The sequence below is a fragment of the Chrysemys picta genome, chromosome 2, assembly GCF_011386835.1.
Source record: "Chrysemys picta bellii isolate R12L10 chromosome 2, ASM1138683v2, whole genome shotgun sequence".
NCBI classification, from domain to species: domain Eukaryota; kingdom Metazoa; phylum Chordata; order Testudines; family Emydidae; genus Chrysemys; species Chrysemys picta.
In genome coordinates, this window is record NC_088792.1 from 118,066,236 (window position 1) to 118,081,812 (window position 15,577).

Consider the following 15,577-nt stretch of genomic DNA (forward strand, 5'->3'; position numbering starts at 1 on the left):
AGGAGGCTGTGACAGATATGACAAGTTCCTGCAATATGCTGGATAAACCTCACTGAATTAAGTTAAATTTTACTGTTATTAAAAAATCCAAATGTTTATGTGTTATTGTGGGATTGAATGTAATTTAGAGACATGACTAATGTAAATCTTGGGAAGTGTTATGAGCTTCAAAGGACTCTTTGAAACAATGTGCTAGACAAACAATGTTAAGTGGGATTCCTAGGAAATACTTGGAAGGGGAAAAGACGGTTACTCACCGTTGTAACTGTTGTTCTTCGAGATGTGTTGCTCATATCCATTCCATTAGGTGTGCGCGCGCCGCGTGCACGATCGTCGGAAAATTTTCTACCCTAGCAACACCGGCGGGTCGGCTGTGGAGCCCCCTAGAGTGGCGCCTTCATGGCGCTGAATATATACCCCAGCCGACCCGGCGCCCCCTCAGTTCCTTCTTGCCGGCTACTCCGACAGTGGGGAAGGGGGGCGGGTTTGGAATGGATATGAGCAACACATCTCGAAGAACAACAGTTACAACGGTGAGTAACCGTCTTTTCTTCTTCGAGTGCTTGCTCATATCCATTCCATTAGGTGACTCCCAAGCCCAACTTAGGTGGTGGGGTCGGAGTGAGACATTGCTGTGTGCAAAACCGCTGATCCGAAGGCAGCATCGTCCCTGGACTGCTGCACTAGTGCATAGTGAGCTGTAAACGTGTGGACTAATGACCAAACCGCCGCTCTACAAATGTCCTGGATCGGAACTTGCGCCAGGAAAGCCGTCGAGGAAGCTTGGGCCCTCGTGGAGTGAGCGGTGAGGTGCGGTGCTGAGACACCTGCCAGGTCATAGCAAGTCCGGATGCAAGACGTAATCCAGGAGGATAGGCGTTGTGAGGAGACCGGTGAGCCTTTCATTCGGTCGGCCACTGCAACGAAGAGTTGCGTCGTCTTTCTAAAGTGCCTTGTGCGGTCAATATAGAAAGCCAGGGCCCTGCGTACGTCCAGAGAATGCAAACGTTGATCCTGGCGAGTAGCATGCGGTTTAGGATGAAAGACCGGGAGAAATATATCCTGGTTGATATGAAAAGGAGAAACCACCTTAGGGAGAACGGCAGGATGTGGACGAAGCTGCACTTTATCCTTATGGAAAACTGTGTAAGGGGGCTCGGATGTAAGCGCCCTGAGTTCAGAAACGCGCCTTGCTGAGGTGATGGCTACGAGGAAGGCTGTCTTCCAGGATAGGTACAGAAGTGAACAGGTGGCCAGTGGCTCGAATGGAGGACCTGTGAGCTTGGAGAGAACCAGGTTGAGGTCCCACGTCGGAACGGGCTGACGTTGTTGTGGGTACATCCGGTCTAAGCCCTTGAGGAATCTAACGACCATCGGGTTAGAGAATACCGAGGACGCGAGTTCCCCTGGGTGAAAGGCCGATATAGCGGCCAGGTGAACTCTAATTGAAGATATCGCCAACCCCTGCTGTTTTAGGGAGAGGAGATATTCCAAAATGAGAGGAATAGGTGCCTGTAACGGGGACGTGGCTCGTTGTTCGCACCAACAGGAGAACTGCTTCCACTTGGCCAACTATGTGGTCCGTGTTGAAGGCTTCCTACTGCTCAGCAGAATCTGTTGGACCGAGTGCGAGCATTGTTGCTCTGCCTGGGTGAACCATGGAGCAACCACGCCGTGAGGTGGAGCGATTGCAGGTCGGGGTGACGCAGCCGGCCGTGGTCCTGAGAGATGAGATCCGGACATAATGGAAGCGGGATCGGTGTCTGAACCGAGAGTTCCAACAGTGTGGTGTACCAATGTTGGCTCGGCCACGCTGGAGCGACCAGAATTACCTGTGCCTGGTCTCTGCGCAATTTGAGCAGTACCTTGTGGACCAGAGGAAACGGAGGGAAGGCATAAAACAGGTGGTCTTTCCAGAGAAGGAGAAACGCATCCGAGAGGGAGCCCGGAGCTCGACCTTGCAGGGAGCAGAACACGTGGCACTTCCTGTTGACTCGAGATGCAAACAGGTCTATCTGGGGAAATCCCCACTTCTGGAAGACGGAATGTATGATGTCCGGACGGATAGACCACTCGTGCGTCTGAAAGGACCTGCTGAGTCGGTCCGCTAAAGTGTTCTGGACTCCAGGGAGGAACGATGCCGTGAGATGGATTGAGTGGGCGATGCAGAAGTCCCACAGGCGAATGGCCTCTTGGCATAGAATTGACGAACGTGCTCCTCCTTGCTTGTTGATGTAAAACATGGCCGTGGTGTTGTCGATGAGAACTAACACACAGCGGCCACGTAGGAGATTGAGAAATGCCTGGCACGCCAGGCGCACCGCCATCAGTTCCCGAACATTGATGTGCAGGGCTAGCTGGGATGCAGTCCACAGGCCCTGGGTATGGTGTTCGTTGAGATGGGCGCCCCAACCCAGAGATGAAGCGTCTGTGACCAGGTGCAGAGAGGGTTGTGGGGCGTGAAATGGCATCCCCTCGCAAACCACGTTGTGATCTAGCCACCAGGTGAGGGAGGTCAGGACCGAGTTCGGGACCGTGACCACCATGTTCAGGCTGTCCCGATGTGGGCGGTATATCGACGACACCCAGGTTTGGAGTGGGCGAAGCCGAAGTCTGGCATGCCTGGTTACGTACGTGCAGGAAGCCATGTGACCCAGCAGGGTGAGGCACGACCTCACCGTGGTAGTTGGGAAGGCCCTGAGCCCTTGAATAAGGCTCGTGATGGTACAAAAGCGGTTGTCTGGCAGGATGGCTTGTGCACGTCTGGAGTCTAGGACTGCGCCGATGAATTCTATTCTCTGGGTAGGTTCTAGAGTGGATTTGTCCTTGTTGAGTAGGATGCCCAACTCGTTGAATGTGTGCACTATTATGTAAACGTGATCTCGAACTTGCTCTTTGGTGCGACCGCGCACCAGCCAGTCGTCTAGGTACGGGAACACCTGTATCCCTTGCCGACGAAGGTATGCTGCCACGACAGCCATACATTTCGTGAACACTCTTGGGGCCGAGGATAGGCCGAATGGAAGGACTGCAAATTGGTAGTGCACCTTGCTTACCACAAATCGCAGGAAGCGTCTGTGAGGCGGGTAAATTGCGATGTGAAAGTATGCGTCTTTCATGTCGAGGGCGGCGAACCAGTCTCCAGGATCGAGGGAAGGAATAATGGCCCCTAGAGAGACCATGCGGAACTTCAACTTTACTACGAATTTGTTGAGTCCGCGCAAGTCCAAGATGGGTCGCAGACCTCCTTTGGACTTGGGAATGAGGAAGTAACGGGAATAAAATCCCTTGCCCCTTAACTCTACTGGAACCTCCTCTATGGCCCCCATAGCAAGGAGCGTGGAAACCTCCTGTATAAGAAGTTGCTCGTGAGAAGGGTCCCTGAAGAGGGACGGGGAAGGGGGGGATTGAAGAAAACTGGATAGCGTATCCCCTCTCCACCGTGCGAAGGACCCAACGGTCCGAAGTTATAAGGGACCAAACACGGTGGAAGTGGGAGAGGCGATCCCGAAAGGAGGGGGCTGGATCCTGGGGGATGACTGGGGCGCCGTCCTCGACCGCACCTTCAAAAGTTCTGCCTGGGGCCTGCGGGTGGCCTTGGTGGCCCTTGGTTCTGACCGGGTTGAGGGCCGGTCCACCTTCGTCTACCACCTCGCCCACGCCTCCGGGCCGAGTCCTGTCTCTGACGAGGTGGGGGGGGGGTAGAAGCGCTGAGGCTGAGGCCTAAATGGCCTGCGCTGAGGACCCGCAACATGCATCCCCAGGGAGCGCATGATTGTCCTGGAGTCCTTGAGGCTCTGCAGGCGAGAGTCCGTCTTCTCTGAGAACAACCCCTATTCTTCAAAGGGCAAATCCTGCAGGGTTTGTTGCAATTCCGGGGGTAAACCCGAAACTTGGAGCCAGGAGGTCCTTCGCATAGCGATGCCCGAAGCCAGGGTTCTCGCAGCCGAGTCCGCTATGTCCAAGGAGGCCTGTAAGGAGGTCCGAGCCACCTTCTTACCCTCCTCTACCAAGGCCCCAAACTCCTCCCTGGACTCTTGGGGAACCAATTCCTTGAACTTCCCCATAGAGTTCCAGGAGTTAAAGTTGTAGCGGCTCAGGAGCACCTGCTGGTTAGCCGCTCTAAGTTGCAGCCCTCCGGCTGAATAAACTTTACGGCCAAACAAATCGAGGCGCTTAGCCTCCTTCGATTTGGGCGCTGCGGCCTGTTGACCGTGGCGCTCCCTTGCATTCACTGATGACACCACCAGTGAACACGGCTGGGGATGGGTATACAAGTACTCGTAGTCTTTGGAGGGGACAAAGTACTTTCTTTCCACCCCTCTCGCTGTGGGTGGGATGGAGGCAGGAGTTTGCCATATCGTATTTCCATTAGCCTGGATCGTGCGGATCAGGGGTAACGCCACTCTTGATGGGGCATCCGCCGCGAGGATATTTACAATGGGGTCCTGCACCTCCACTATCTCCTCCGCCTGCAGGTCCATATTACGGGCCACCCCACGTAGGAGGTCCTGATGAGCCCGAAGATCTATTGGGGGTGGACCTGTGCACGACGTGCCCGCCACTGCCTCATCCGGAGAGGAAGAGGAAGTTGCCTCCGGTTGTAAAGGATCCAAGGGAGGGTCCTGGTCTCCCTGCTCCTGGGCCGGAGCATCACCTGCCCTTGGGTCCAGGACGTCAGGTGGTGCGGACACGGAAGCCTCCATGCCCCCTGGCGGAGGCTGAGAGATGGTGGACTCTGGGGCCCTTCTATCGGAGTGACCCGAGCGAGAGGTCGAAGTTATTGGAGCCCCTTGCGCCTGATGGTACGCCCACGGGGTCCAGAACGACCAGTGAGATGGGCCATGAACAGGGTCCTCTGCTACCTCCTGCCAATGGCCTATGTCCTGCTCCTCGGCTTGCCCCTGAGGGGGGTATGCCGATCTCGATAAGTCCTCAGAGGAGCGAGACACCGATCTTGATGGCCATGGCGGTGCCGAGTGCGCCGAGACGAATCCCGTGGGATGCGGTGCCGCACGGTGCCGGTCCGGAGATGTCCTATCTCCACGCGGTGCCGGCGATCGGTGCCGGGATCGCGATCGGTGCCGATGACCTCGCCGGTGCCGGGAGTCGGATCTGGACCTGGACGATGACCTGGAGTAGGCCCGGTGCCGGGAGCGGCCTCTCGACGTCGAGCGTCGATCGTATCGGTGCCGAGAACTACGTCTCGATGTTGATCGGTGCCGACGATCATAGCGGTGCCGAGACATAGAGCGGTGCCGCGACGAAGATCTTGGCCGCGAGTACGACCGGTGCCGAGGTGATATCCGGCGCCGGGACTGCGAGCGGCGTGGGGACCTGCTTCGGGACCTGGACCGGTGCCGTGGTTCCAGCCCTTGCGATGGAGGGCGCATCAAGGCAGGTTTCCCCCTAGATTGGACCGGACGAGTCAACGGTGCCGGCGGTGCCGGTGGTTGGGGCGGTGCCGGCTCCGTGAGAGCGATCAAGTCTCTCGCCGTCGCGAAGGTCTCTGGGGTCGGCGGGAGGCACTGTATCACCGCCGGTCGCGGTGGTGACCCTGTCTGCACCGGACTCAACGGCCTCGGAGCCGGAGTTGACGGTGCTGGAGGCACCTGTTTCCGGTGCTCCACAGGCGGACGCGGCTCTACCCCCGGCACTGGGGGAGCCGGCGTCTTCGGCACAGAGGTCCCCGTCTTATGGGCTTTTTTATGTCCCGGGGATAATGAACGGCGCCGAGGCACTTGCTGTGATTGCGGTGCCGACGAGGTCCGGTGCCGTGGAGGCTTGTCCGACGCCACTCGCGTGGTCGGAATGGTCGGTGCCGCCGGGGCACTGCGCACCGAGGTGTTAGGTGCCGGGGCCTGACGCGCTGATGGAGCGTCCGGGCTAAGTGCCGCCTCCATAAGGAGTTGCCGGAGCCGAAAGTCCCGCTCCTTCTTGGTCCTCGGTCTGAAGGCCTTACAGATCTTGCACTTATCTGTTTGATGGGACTCTCCCAGGCACTTCAGACACGAGTCGTGCGGGTCGCTCGTTGGCATAGGCTTAGCGCAGGAGGCGCACTGCTTGAAGCCGGGAGCCTTGGGCATGAGCCCGGCCACGCGGCCGGGGGAAAAAGGGGGAGACAACCCCCTTAATCCCCTTGAACTATATAACAACGATCAACAAGTGAAAAACCAACTATTTAACTATAAACAACTAGAACTATAACTATAACTGTGAATGACTGAATAAGCTAGGGAGAGTGGAGAACAGCTACGCCGCGCTCCACAGTTCCAACGACCGTCAGGGGCGGTAAGAAGGAACTGAGGGGGCGCCGGGTCGGCTGGGGTATATATTCAGCGCCATGAAGGCGCCACTCTAGGGGGCTCCACAGCCGACCCGCCGGTGTTGCTAGGGTAGAAAATTTTCCGACGATCGTGCACGCGGCGCGCGCACACCTAATGGAATGGATATGAGCAAGCACTCGAAGAAGAAGGTAACTTCCCACCACCAGAGTCATCCTTTCACAGCTGTAGCCTGAGGAGAAACCTAATGTCTGCTGATTGCCAGTTACATGAGGACCAGACCAGATGACCAAACTGGCTCAAAGAATGACTCACAGATTCATGGGGGTGATAGTTCTTAGCTAACAGGTGTTATGAACTTGTGACCAGAGAAAAACCCAGGACTGTTCATCTGCCAAAGTTCTTGTTGGAGTCAGGGGGAAAAACTTATAAGCCTGCGTGCAGGTTCTTTTATTTTCTCTGTAAGCCTTTCACCTTAAGAATAAATGTGCTTACTTAGGAAGAGCTGTGTGGTATCTTAACTGTATGTAATTACTCTGTTTATAGCCTTCTGAACCATAAGCGGCGAGTTCTATGGGCCCGTGGTGCCTGGATACCAGGAATATGCATGGCCCGGGGCCCAGTTCCAGCAATGTTTGAGGCTGGGTCTCTCCCTCAGCCCTGCCTTCCGCCCCCGGGCACTTCTCCCCCCCGACATGTCCCCCGGGGTGATTTAAAATGGCCCAGGGCCCCCACCCACCACTGGCGGTGCAGCGGAGCTGAGCGGCTTCCTGCCTGCTCGCTCCACGTGTCTGCTGGACCCTCCCTGCAGCCCCTGGGTGGGGTGGGTCTGTGTCTATGTGAGCTGCTTCCGCCCCAAGTGCCCTCGCGGCCAATAGGAAGCTCCGGGGGCAGTGCCTGGGGGTTGCAGCGCGCGGAGGCCCCCCGGCCTGCACTGCCTAGGAGCGCCAGGTAAGCGCTGTACCCTCCCACCCCCAAACTCCCTCCCAGAGCCTGCACCCCCATCCTCCACACCCCCTTCCATCCCCAAACTCCTTCCCAGAGCCTGCACCCAAACTTTGTCCCAGAGCCTGCACCTCTCAACCCCTCCTCCTGCACCCCCATCCCTCCCCAGCCCAGACCTTGCACCCAGCACCCAAATTCCATCCCAGAGCCTGCACCCCAGGCCCCCTCCCCCACCCAAACTCCCTCCCAGAGCCCAACCTCTTACCCCTTCTGCACCCAAACTCCCTCCCAGAGCCTGCACCCTAATCCCCTGCCCCAGCCCAGAGCCTAAACCCAAACTCTGTCCCAGAGCCTGCATCCCTCAACCCCTCCTCCTGCACCCCCAGTCCGCAGCCTGCACCCAAACTCCATCCCAGAACCTGCACCCTGCATCCATTCTGCACCCCAATCCCCTGCCCCAGCGCAGGCCTGCACCCCAGACCTCCTCCCCCAACCCAAACTCCCTCCCAGAGCCTTAGGCAGGTGGGGAGGGGGGGCAGAGTTTGGGCAGGTGGGCTCTGGGTGTTCTGGACACCACCAAAATTTCTAGAAACCTGCCACCCCTGTTGTGAACAACAAGGATAAATGATTCCCACATTTTGATCACTAAGCAAGGATGAAAATATAAGACATGAAAACCAGAGTATCATACATAAAGCCCACATCATAGCCCACTAAACAAAACTGAAGCACTGCTGAGTTTAATTTAACCATACTTTTAGTTTGGAGATTGGGGGGGGGATATGAATTTTGTTTAGTTGATAGAAAGGGGATATTTTCAAATATATGACTATGAAGTTCTCTGAGTACGCTACAGCAGAAAGCATGCTTTGCTAATGTTTTCAAATAGGTTATCTATATGGTATCGAAGTATACAACAATTTTTCTTACATTAAGTTTTATTATAAGTGTAAGCAGGGTCTGAATGAATCTTCCCTGACAGCTAGTTGGGATGGGAAATCACTTGGGTGTATTTAGGTAAATACAGTTTGCTCTTGCTTTGCTTACATATTCAGCAGATACAGCAGTGTCAAAGTGATCAACTTCGTCTGGTGTTGGGTACAAATCACTTTATTATAGAATGCAGGGGTAGTGAAATATGGCTACCAATGTTGTAATTATTGTAGAAATACAGGAAAGCAGGACTGTGCTTAACCTGTTCCAAATGAGGGGGCCACCCTCAGTTGAAAGAACCTCATTAAGCCGGTGGCTCAAATGTCAGAGCCCTGTGAAAGTAAGAGGAGTGGGGACAGGTATCTCCAATCAGGAGGCTGCATACCCTCATCAAGGGCCCTCCCTAGACTGGTTTAACCTGGTTTAGATGCTGCCCAACCTACAGTAACTCCTCACTTAACGTTGTAGTTATGTTCCTGAAAAATGCTACTTTAAGCAAAATGATGTTAAGCAAATCCAATTTCCCCTAAGAATTAATGTAAGGGGGGGGGTGTTTAGGTTCCAGGGAAATGGTTTTTGCCAGACAAAAGACTATATAGAGAGAGAGTATTCACAGTATAAGTTTTAAACAAACAATTTAATACTGTACACAGCAATGATGATTGTGAAGCTTGGTTGAGGTGGTGGAGTCAGAGGGGGGATATTTCCCAGGGATTGCCTTACTGCTAAATGATGAACTAACACTCGGCTGAGCCCTCAAGGGTTAACACATTGTTGTTAATGTAGCCTCACACTCTACAAAGCAGCACAAATGGAGGGAGGAGACACAGTAGACGCATGGCAGAGGCTGCAAACATTCCCTGCGGAAACTGAACGGGATGATGAACCCACACTATCCCACTGGAGTTCACCACTCCCTCCAAAGTGCCGGGGGGTGCATGTGTGTGAAAGAGAGTGTGTGTGTGAGAGAGAAAGAGACGCGCATTGCTCCTTGAAGTATGCTGACCCTACTCTAAGTACACTGCCTTTTTAAGTATATCAGCAAGTTGAGACAGCAGCTGCTGCCAGCAAGCTCCCTCCATCCTGAGCCCTGTCATGTATCCCCCCTCCCCCTCCGCACTCTGCGGAGATAGGGTACAGGAGTGGGGGAAGGGGGACACCCTGACATCAGCATCCCTCTTTCCCCACCCCCCTGCACAGCAAGCAGGAGGCTCCTGGGAGCAGCTCTAAGGCAAAGCGCAGGAGCAACACACGGCAGTGGGGGGAGGGACACCTGAAATGCCCGGCACTTGATAGCCTGCTGCGCGGCTGCCGCACATGGAATTTAGGGGAGCTGATGGAGGGCTGCCAGCCCACCCTGGTTCCAAGCCACCACCAGCTAGCTCCAATGGGCTGCTCTTCCTGCAACAGTGGACAAAGCAGGCGGCTGCCAAACAACATTATAAGGGAGCATTGCACAACTTTGAATGAGCATGTTCTCAAATAGATCAGCGACGTAACAATGAAACAATGTTACCGGGGCGACATTAAGTGAGGAGTTACTGTACTTGGGGGTGGGTCTTTTACTCATGGTTTACGTTTATGAATCCTGTTCGCAGTGTTTTCCCAAATTAACGCCGAGTTACTTCCCTCCTTTTATGAAAAGTTTCTTTTCTACAATCAGACTCTGTGCTTACGAATGGGGAAGTATTGCCTCTCAGAGGTGCCCAGGGGTGGTGTGTAATGTCCCAGGTTACTGGGTGGGGGCTCGAGCTGGTTCTGTGTTGTACCAATGGAAAGGAACCCCTAGATATTGAACCCTGTCCTGGTTGCTACTGGCAGCACCTGGCAGAAGGGCTACATAAGGTTATATAGCACAACATATGTACATTTCATTGTCTGACAAGTAAAATGGGTTGCAAATTAATAGCTTTCCTGAAAAAGAGAATTTTGAGTCAAAATACGTTTAGATTACAGAATCACACAAACATTTGTCAAAAAACAACAAAAAAAGGAAGATATGTGTCCAACTCAAATGCTTCCCAAAGTAAGTGACCTGTTTCCCAATCCCAGTTGTGTAAAAGTCATGAGTGGTTTAAAATCATGAGATATTCCAAATACACATTTTGGCTCCTTCCTGTTTGCCATCTGGTTTTGAACCTTCACTGTACATTTTGAACACATTTTCAAGCTTTTCTCGAGAACCAGGAAGGCTAAAAATTTACCTTGAAAAACAAAAAGAAAGAAAGAAAGAAAGAAAGAAAGCACACTGCGAGTTTCATACAGTAACTCAAGAAGCTGAGCCTTTAAGAACACACAGTGAGATTCTTGATAAAATTGAGTTGGCCGCACTGCAGGTGGGTCTCCACTAGTTGTTTGAACATGCGCAAGTAAAGGAGTCTGGCGGAAGGGGAAGAATAATCCAAAATGGATCAGAACCAAAGAGAAGAGTAATGAGAGAAAAAGGCCAAAGTTAAGGGCAGTGGTGCTGGAACAATTTTCACAGTGGGGGCGCTAAAGGCGGAAACCATGTATTTGGGTTGTTATAACTACTTCAAGCCAGGGGGTGCTCCTGCACCACGAGGTCAGGCATCCCTGATTAAGAGTGTGGCAAAGGAGGGAAGCAACAAAAGCGAGGACAACTAGCGGCTTGAGCGCGATGCAGAAGACGGGATGGCCATGAGCCGCTCATCGGCCCGTCTCACCAGTATTTGAGGGGCGTGGGAGGGAAAACTGCGCCAACCTTTCCAGCCGGCAGCCAAGGGCCCTTATGCAACTCGGCGATTTTAAAATGCCCCGATCACGAAGCTGCTCCTCGGAGCTCCCGTACCAGAGAAGCGCTGCAGAGGGAGACGAGGCGAAGGAGCAGATGCCCCCTCCTCCCCGCACCGCCGGGGATGACTGACACGCCGGGACGTTCCTCGAGGCGCGCGCCCGGTTGAGCCACCAGCGTGCGGAGCGCAGGCGCAGTCCGGACTCTCCCCGCCTGCGGAGACACCGCTGTGAATTGCCCCTAGGCGGGGCCGCTGGCTGGAGCCAGGGAAGCGCGGCCAGAGGATGTCCCGGAGGGGCGGGTGCTCACGTCACTCGGGAGAGGCCCCGCCTCGCTCCCTGCTCGCTGGGGGCGGAGCCGCCTCCCCGCCCCGTTACTCACCCGCCGCCCCCGGCAGCAGCAGCGCCGCGGCCGCCAGCCAGAGTAAGGCCCAGGGCCGCGGAGGGGCCGTTAGCTCCATGGCGCCGCCCGCTCGCGCAGAGGTTCAGCCTCGCGCCCCCCGGCGATGCAATAGAACGCGCGGTGGGGGCGGGGCGAGCTGCTGCGGGGAGCGGTGCTGGGGGAGCCGGAAGAGCGAGCTGCGGCGCAACGGGGGAGGCGGGTCCCCCTCCGCGGCGCGGCCAAGCCACTAGCCTGTGTAAATGGACCAAGTTGCAGCCACCCTACCTCAGGTGCTGCCTATACTGGGGCTGGTTGTAGCATGGGGAAGCGGCACCAGTGCAAGTCCTGATTTGTGGTGGACAGCACAAACTGCAGTGAAATGTAGGACTGGACCTCAAGAAGTCATGGAAGGCCAGCCCCTGTGCTATGCCAGGCCCAAGTAGACTTGCTAGACTAGTGGCTCTCAACTTTTCCACCCTACTGTACCCAGGCCCGGCTCCAGGCACCAGCCCACCAAGCTTGTGCCTGGGGCGGCATCTGGAGGGGGGCGGCACGGTGCTCTGGCTCTGGCCGCCGGGGAGAGCAGAGCCGCGGCAGGCTCTCCCCCGGCGCTCTGGCCACGGGGGAGAGCGGAGCCGCGGCGGGCTCGCCACCCTCCTCCCGGCGCTCTGGCCGCAGGGGAGAGCGGAGCCGCGGCCGGCAGTCTGCCCTCCCCCCCGGCGCTCTGGCCACCGGAGAGAGCAAAGCCGCCGCGGGCTCTCCACCCTCCACCCGGCGCTCTGGCTGCCGGGGAGAGCAGAGCCGCGGCAGGCTCACCGCCCTCCCCCCGGCACTCTGGCCGCCGGAGAGAGCGGAGCCGCGGCGGGCTCTCCGCCCTCCACCCGGCGCTCTGGCTGCCGGGGAGAGCGGAGTCGCGGCGGGCTCGCCGCCCTCCACCCGGTGCTCTGGCCGCCACTCCACCCTCCCCCCCCCGGCGCTCTGGCCGCCGGGGAGAGCGGAGCCGCAGCGGGCTCTCCGCCCTCCCTCCAGCACTCTGGCCGCCGGGGAGAGCGGAGCCCCGGCCAACTCGCTGCCCTCCCCCCCCCGGCGCTCTGGCCGCCGGGGAGAGCGGAGCCCCGGCCGGGCTCTCTGCCCTCCTCCCGGGGCTCCGGCCGCCAGCGGAGCCGCAGCAGGCTCGCCGCCCTCCCCCCGGCACTCTGGCCGGTTGGGGAGAGCGGCCTGCGGCCGGGCTCGGTGCCCTCCCCTGCTGCGCTGGGGGGTGGGCGGTGGGAGGCTTTTTTGCCTGAGGCGGCAAAAAAGCCAGAGCCGGCCCTGACTGTACCCCTTTCAGGAGTCTGGTTTGTCTTGTGTACCTCCAAGTTTCACCTCACTTAAAAACTACTTGTTTACAAAATCAGACATAAATATACAAAAAAGTGTCATAACACACTAGTTCTGAAAAATTGCTTATGGTCTCATTTTTACTATACAATTGTAAAATAAATCAATTGGAATATAAATATTGTACTTACATTTCAGTATATAGACCAGTATAAACAAATCATTGTCTGAATGAAAATTGGTACTCACTTCGCTATTGCTTTTTATGTTGCCTGTTGTAAATGTCTAGATGAGTTGATGTACCCCCTTGCTCCTGGGAGAATTCTGTACCAGTGCACGTGTGCAGAATTCATGTCCCCCCATCTATCTTTGCTTCCCCACAGAAAAATGACTTTCTGACAGGGAAGCAAATGGAGGCTGCAAGAGCAGTCATGCACCACTCCCTAGCAGAGCAGGTACATCGAGCAGCTGGCAGAGAGGTAAATCACCGCAGAGCTGGGGACACCCCAGCCTGTGGCTTCTACCCTGAGCTGGGATTAGCTGCTAATCCCGGCTGGGCTGGAGGCAGCAGAGGACGGGACTTCCTCTTCCCCTGCAACAGGTGGCTGAGGCTGTCAGACCCTCCCCCCACCCAAAAAAACCTCCCCCAGCTGCAGGAAGCTCAGCATCCTCCCCAGCTTCCTGCCCCCAGCACTCCTCAGCTATGTGGGGGAGGGGTCACTGTACAGGGAGCTGCTCCCCCATCTGTCCAACCCCCGTGCATACCCATACCCCCCCCCCACCAAGCCTCACCCTGTACACCCAGAGTCCCCTAGCCCTCCATACCCAAACCCCACTCCATTGAACCTCAACCCCTGCATTTGGAGCCCCCTGCACCCAGGCCCCCTGCCTCCAGACCCCCACCCCTGCACCCAGAGCACCCCCTCTGAGCTCCATGTACTCAAACCCCCACTCTGATGATCCCCCACACCCCTGCGCCCCCTTAGATTCCCCACACCAAGACCCCTCCACTGAGCCCCAACCACTTTCACCTGGAAGCCCTGGCAGAGTCCCATTGCCTCTACACCTGGAAACCTCTCCCCCCACCCGCAAATGAGCCTCTCTGCATCCTGATCCCCTGCCACCTAGACCCCCCCGACTGAGCTGCCTGCACCCAGATTGTTCCACACAGAATCCTCTCACCTGGATCCTCCACACTTAGATCCTGCCTGGTTGAGCCTGCCTGTCCCGTATCTGGCTCAGAGTGGCAGGGTCCCAGGGGTTTCTGGAGCGGGCCCAGGCCTTGTGCTGTATCAGGGTCGGGTGCAGCCTCACCACTTAGTCTGTGTCCCTGGGATTGGGGGTGGGGAGGCTGCAGGGTTATCTCCCACCTTCGTGTACTGGAGCCTCTGCATTTACTTATTGACAAATAAAACTTGCAGAATTTTTCAGAATTTTAAAATATTGTGTGCAGAATTTTTATTTTTTTGGCACAGAATGCCCTCAGGAGTAACCCCCTGGAAAGCCTCTGCAAACCCCCAGAGGTACACATACTCCTGGTTGAGCACCTCTGCGCTAAACTACACCAGATGGATTTGTCTAACTTGTTCTTAAAAAACTCCAATGACAGAATTCCACAACTTCCCTTGCAAGCTTATTCCAGAGCTTAACTACCCTTATATTTAGCAAGATTTTCCTAATAGCTAACCTAAATCACCATAGCTGCAGACTAAGCCTATTACTTCTTGCCTTACTGTCAGTGGAAATGGAGAGCAAATGAGTATGATCTTCCTTATAACAACCCGTAACATATTCGATGAGCATCAGGTCCCCTCCCCCATCTTCTTTTCTCAAATATAAACAGCACAGTGTTTTTAAACTTGTTTCATAGGTCAGGTTTTGTAAACCTTTTATCATTTTTGTTGCGGTCCTCTGGACTCTCCAGTTTATCCACATTTTTCCTAAAGTGGGATGCCTAGAATTGGACACAGAACTGCAGCTGAGGCCTCACCAGAGTGTAGAACAGGACACTTATCTCCTGTGTTTTACATACCAAGTTCATCGCCGTTGTTGACTCATTCAATTTGTGATCCCCTAGGACTACTAGATCCTTTTCACCGGTACTACCACTTAGCCATTTCATAGTTATGCATTTGATTTTTCCTTCCTAAATGAAGCACTTTGCACTTATTTTCATTGCATTTCATCTTGTTGAATTCAGAGCAATTCTCCAGTTTGTCAAGGTCATTTTGAATTCTAATCCTGTCCTGGAAAGTGCTTGCAACTGCTCTCAGCTTGGTGTCATCTGCAAATTTTATAAGCATACTCTCCATTCCATTATCCAAATCATGAATGAAAATATTGAATAGTACTAGATGAAGACTGATCCCTGTGAGACCCCACTAGATACATCGTCCCAGTTTGATGGCGTAGGTCAGGGGTTGGCAACCTTTCAGAAGTGGTGTGCCGAGTCTTCATTTATTCACTCTAATTTAAGGTTTTGTGTGTCAGTAATACATTTTAATGTTTTTAGAAGGTCTTTTTCTATAAGTCTATAATATATAACTAAACTATTGTTGTATGTAAAGTAAATAAGGTTTTAAAAATGTCTAAGAAGTTTCATTTAAAGTTAAATTAAAATGCAGAGCCCCCCGGACCAGTGACCAGGACCCAGGCAGTGTGAGTGCCACTGAAAATCAGCTCGCTTTGGCACACGTGCCATAGGTTGCCTACCCCTGGCGTAGGTAATCCACCTCGCCGACAGGCAGTAGTCAGGTTGACTGTCGACCTAACACTGTCTACACTGGGGGTTAGGTTCGTATAGCTACATATCTCAGGAATGTGGATTTTTCATACCCCTGAGAGATGTAGCTATACTGATGTAAATTCCTAGCATAGACCAGGCCTTAACCTGTTCAGAGGAAGTCCATTCAACACAATGGCTGAAACACCACTGATTGCTGATGCCTTGTCTATATCAGCG

At 54.7% G+C, this 15,577-nt stretch overlaps 1 protein-coding gene across 3 annotated transcripts in view; it reads right to left on the reverse strand.

The window, feature by feature from the left end:
- LOC101947288 (zona pellucida-binding protein 1-like) overlaps positions 1–11,426 on the reverse strand; it is a 61,371-nt gene extending 49,945 nt beyond the window's left edge. For all 3 annotated transcript variants that reach the window (XM_065584103.1, XM_065584101.1, XM_065584100.1), the window contains exon 1: positions 11,296–11,426. In XM_065584103.1, the coding sequence (XP_065440175.1) occupies positions 11,296–11,374 (79 nt within the window). In that variant the 5' untranslated portion in view covers positions 11,375–11,426. The remainder of the gene's footprint in view (positions 1–11,295) is intronic.
- Positions 11,427–15,577: the final 4,151 nt, after the last annotated feature.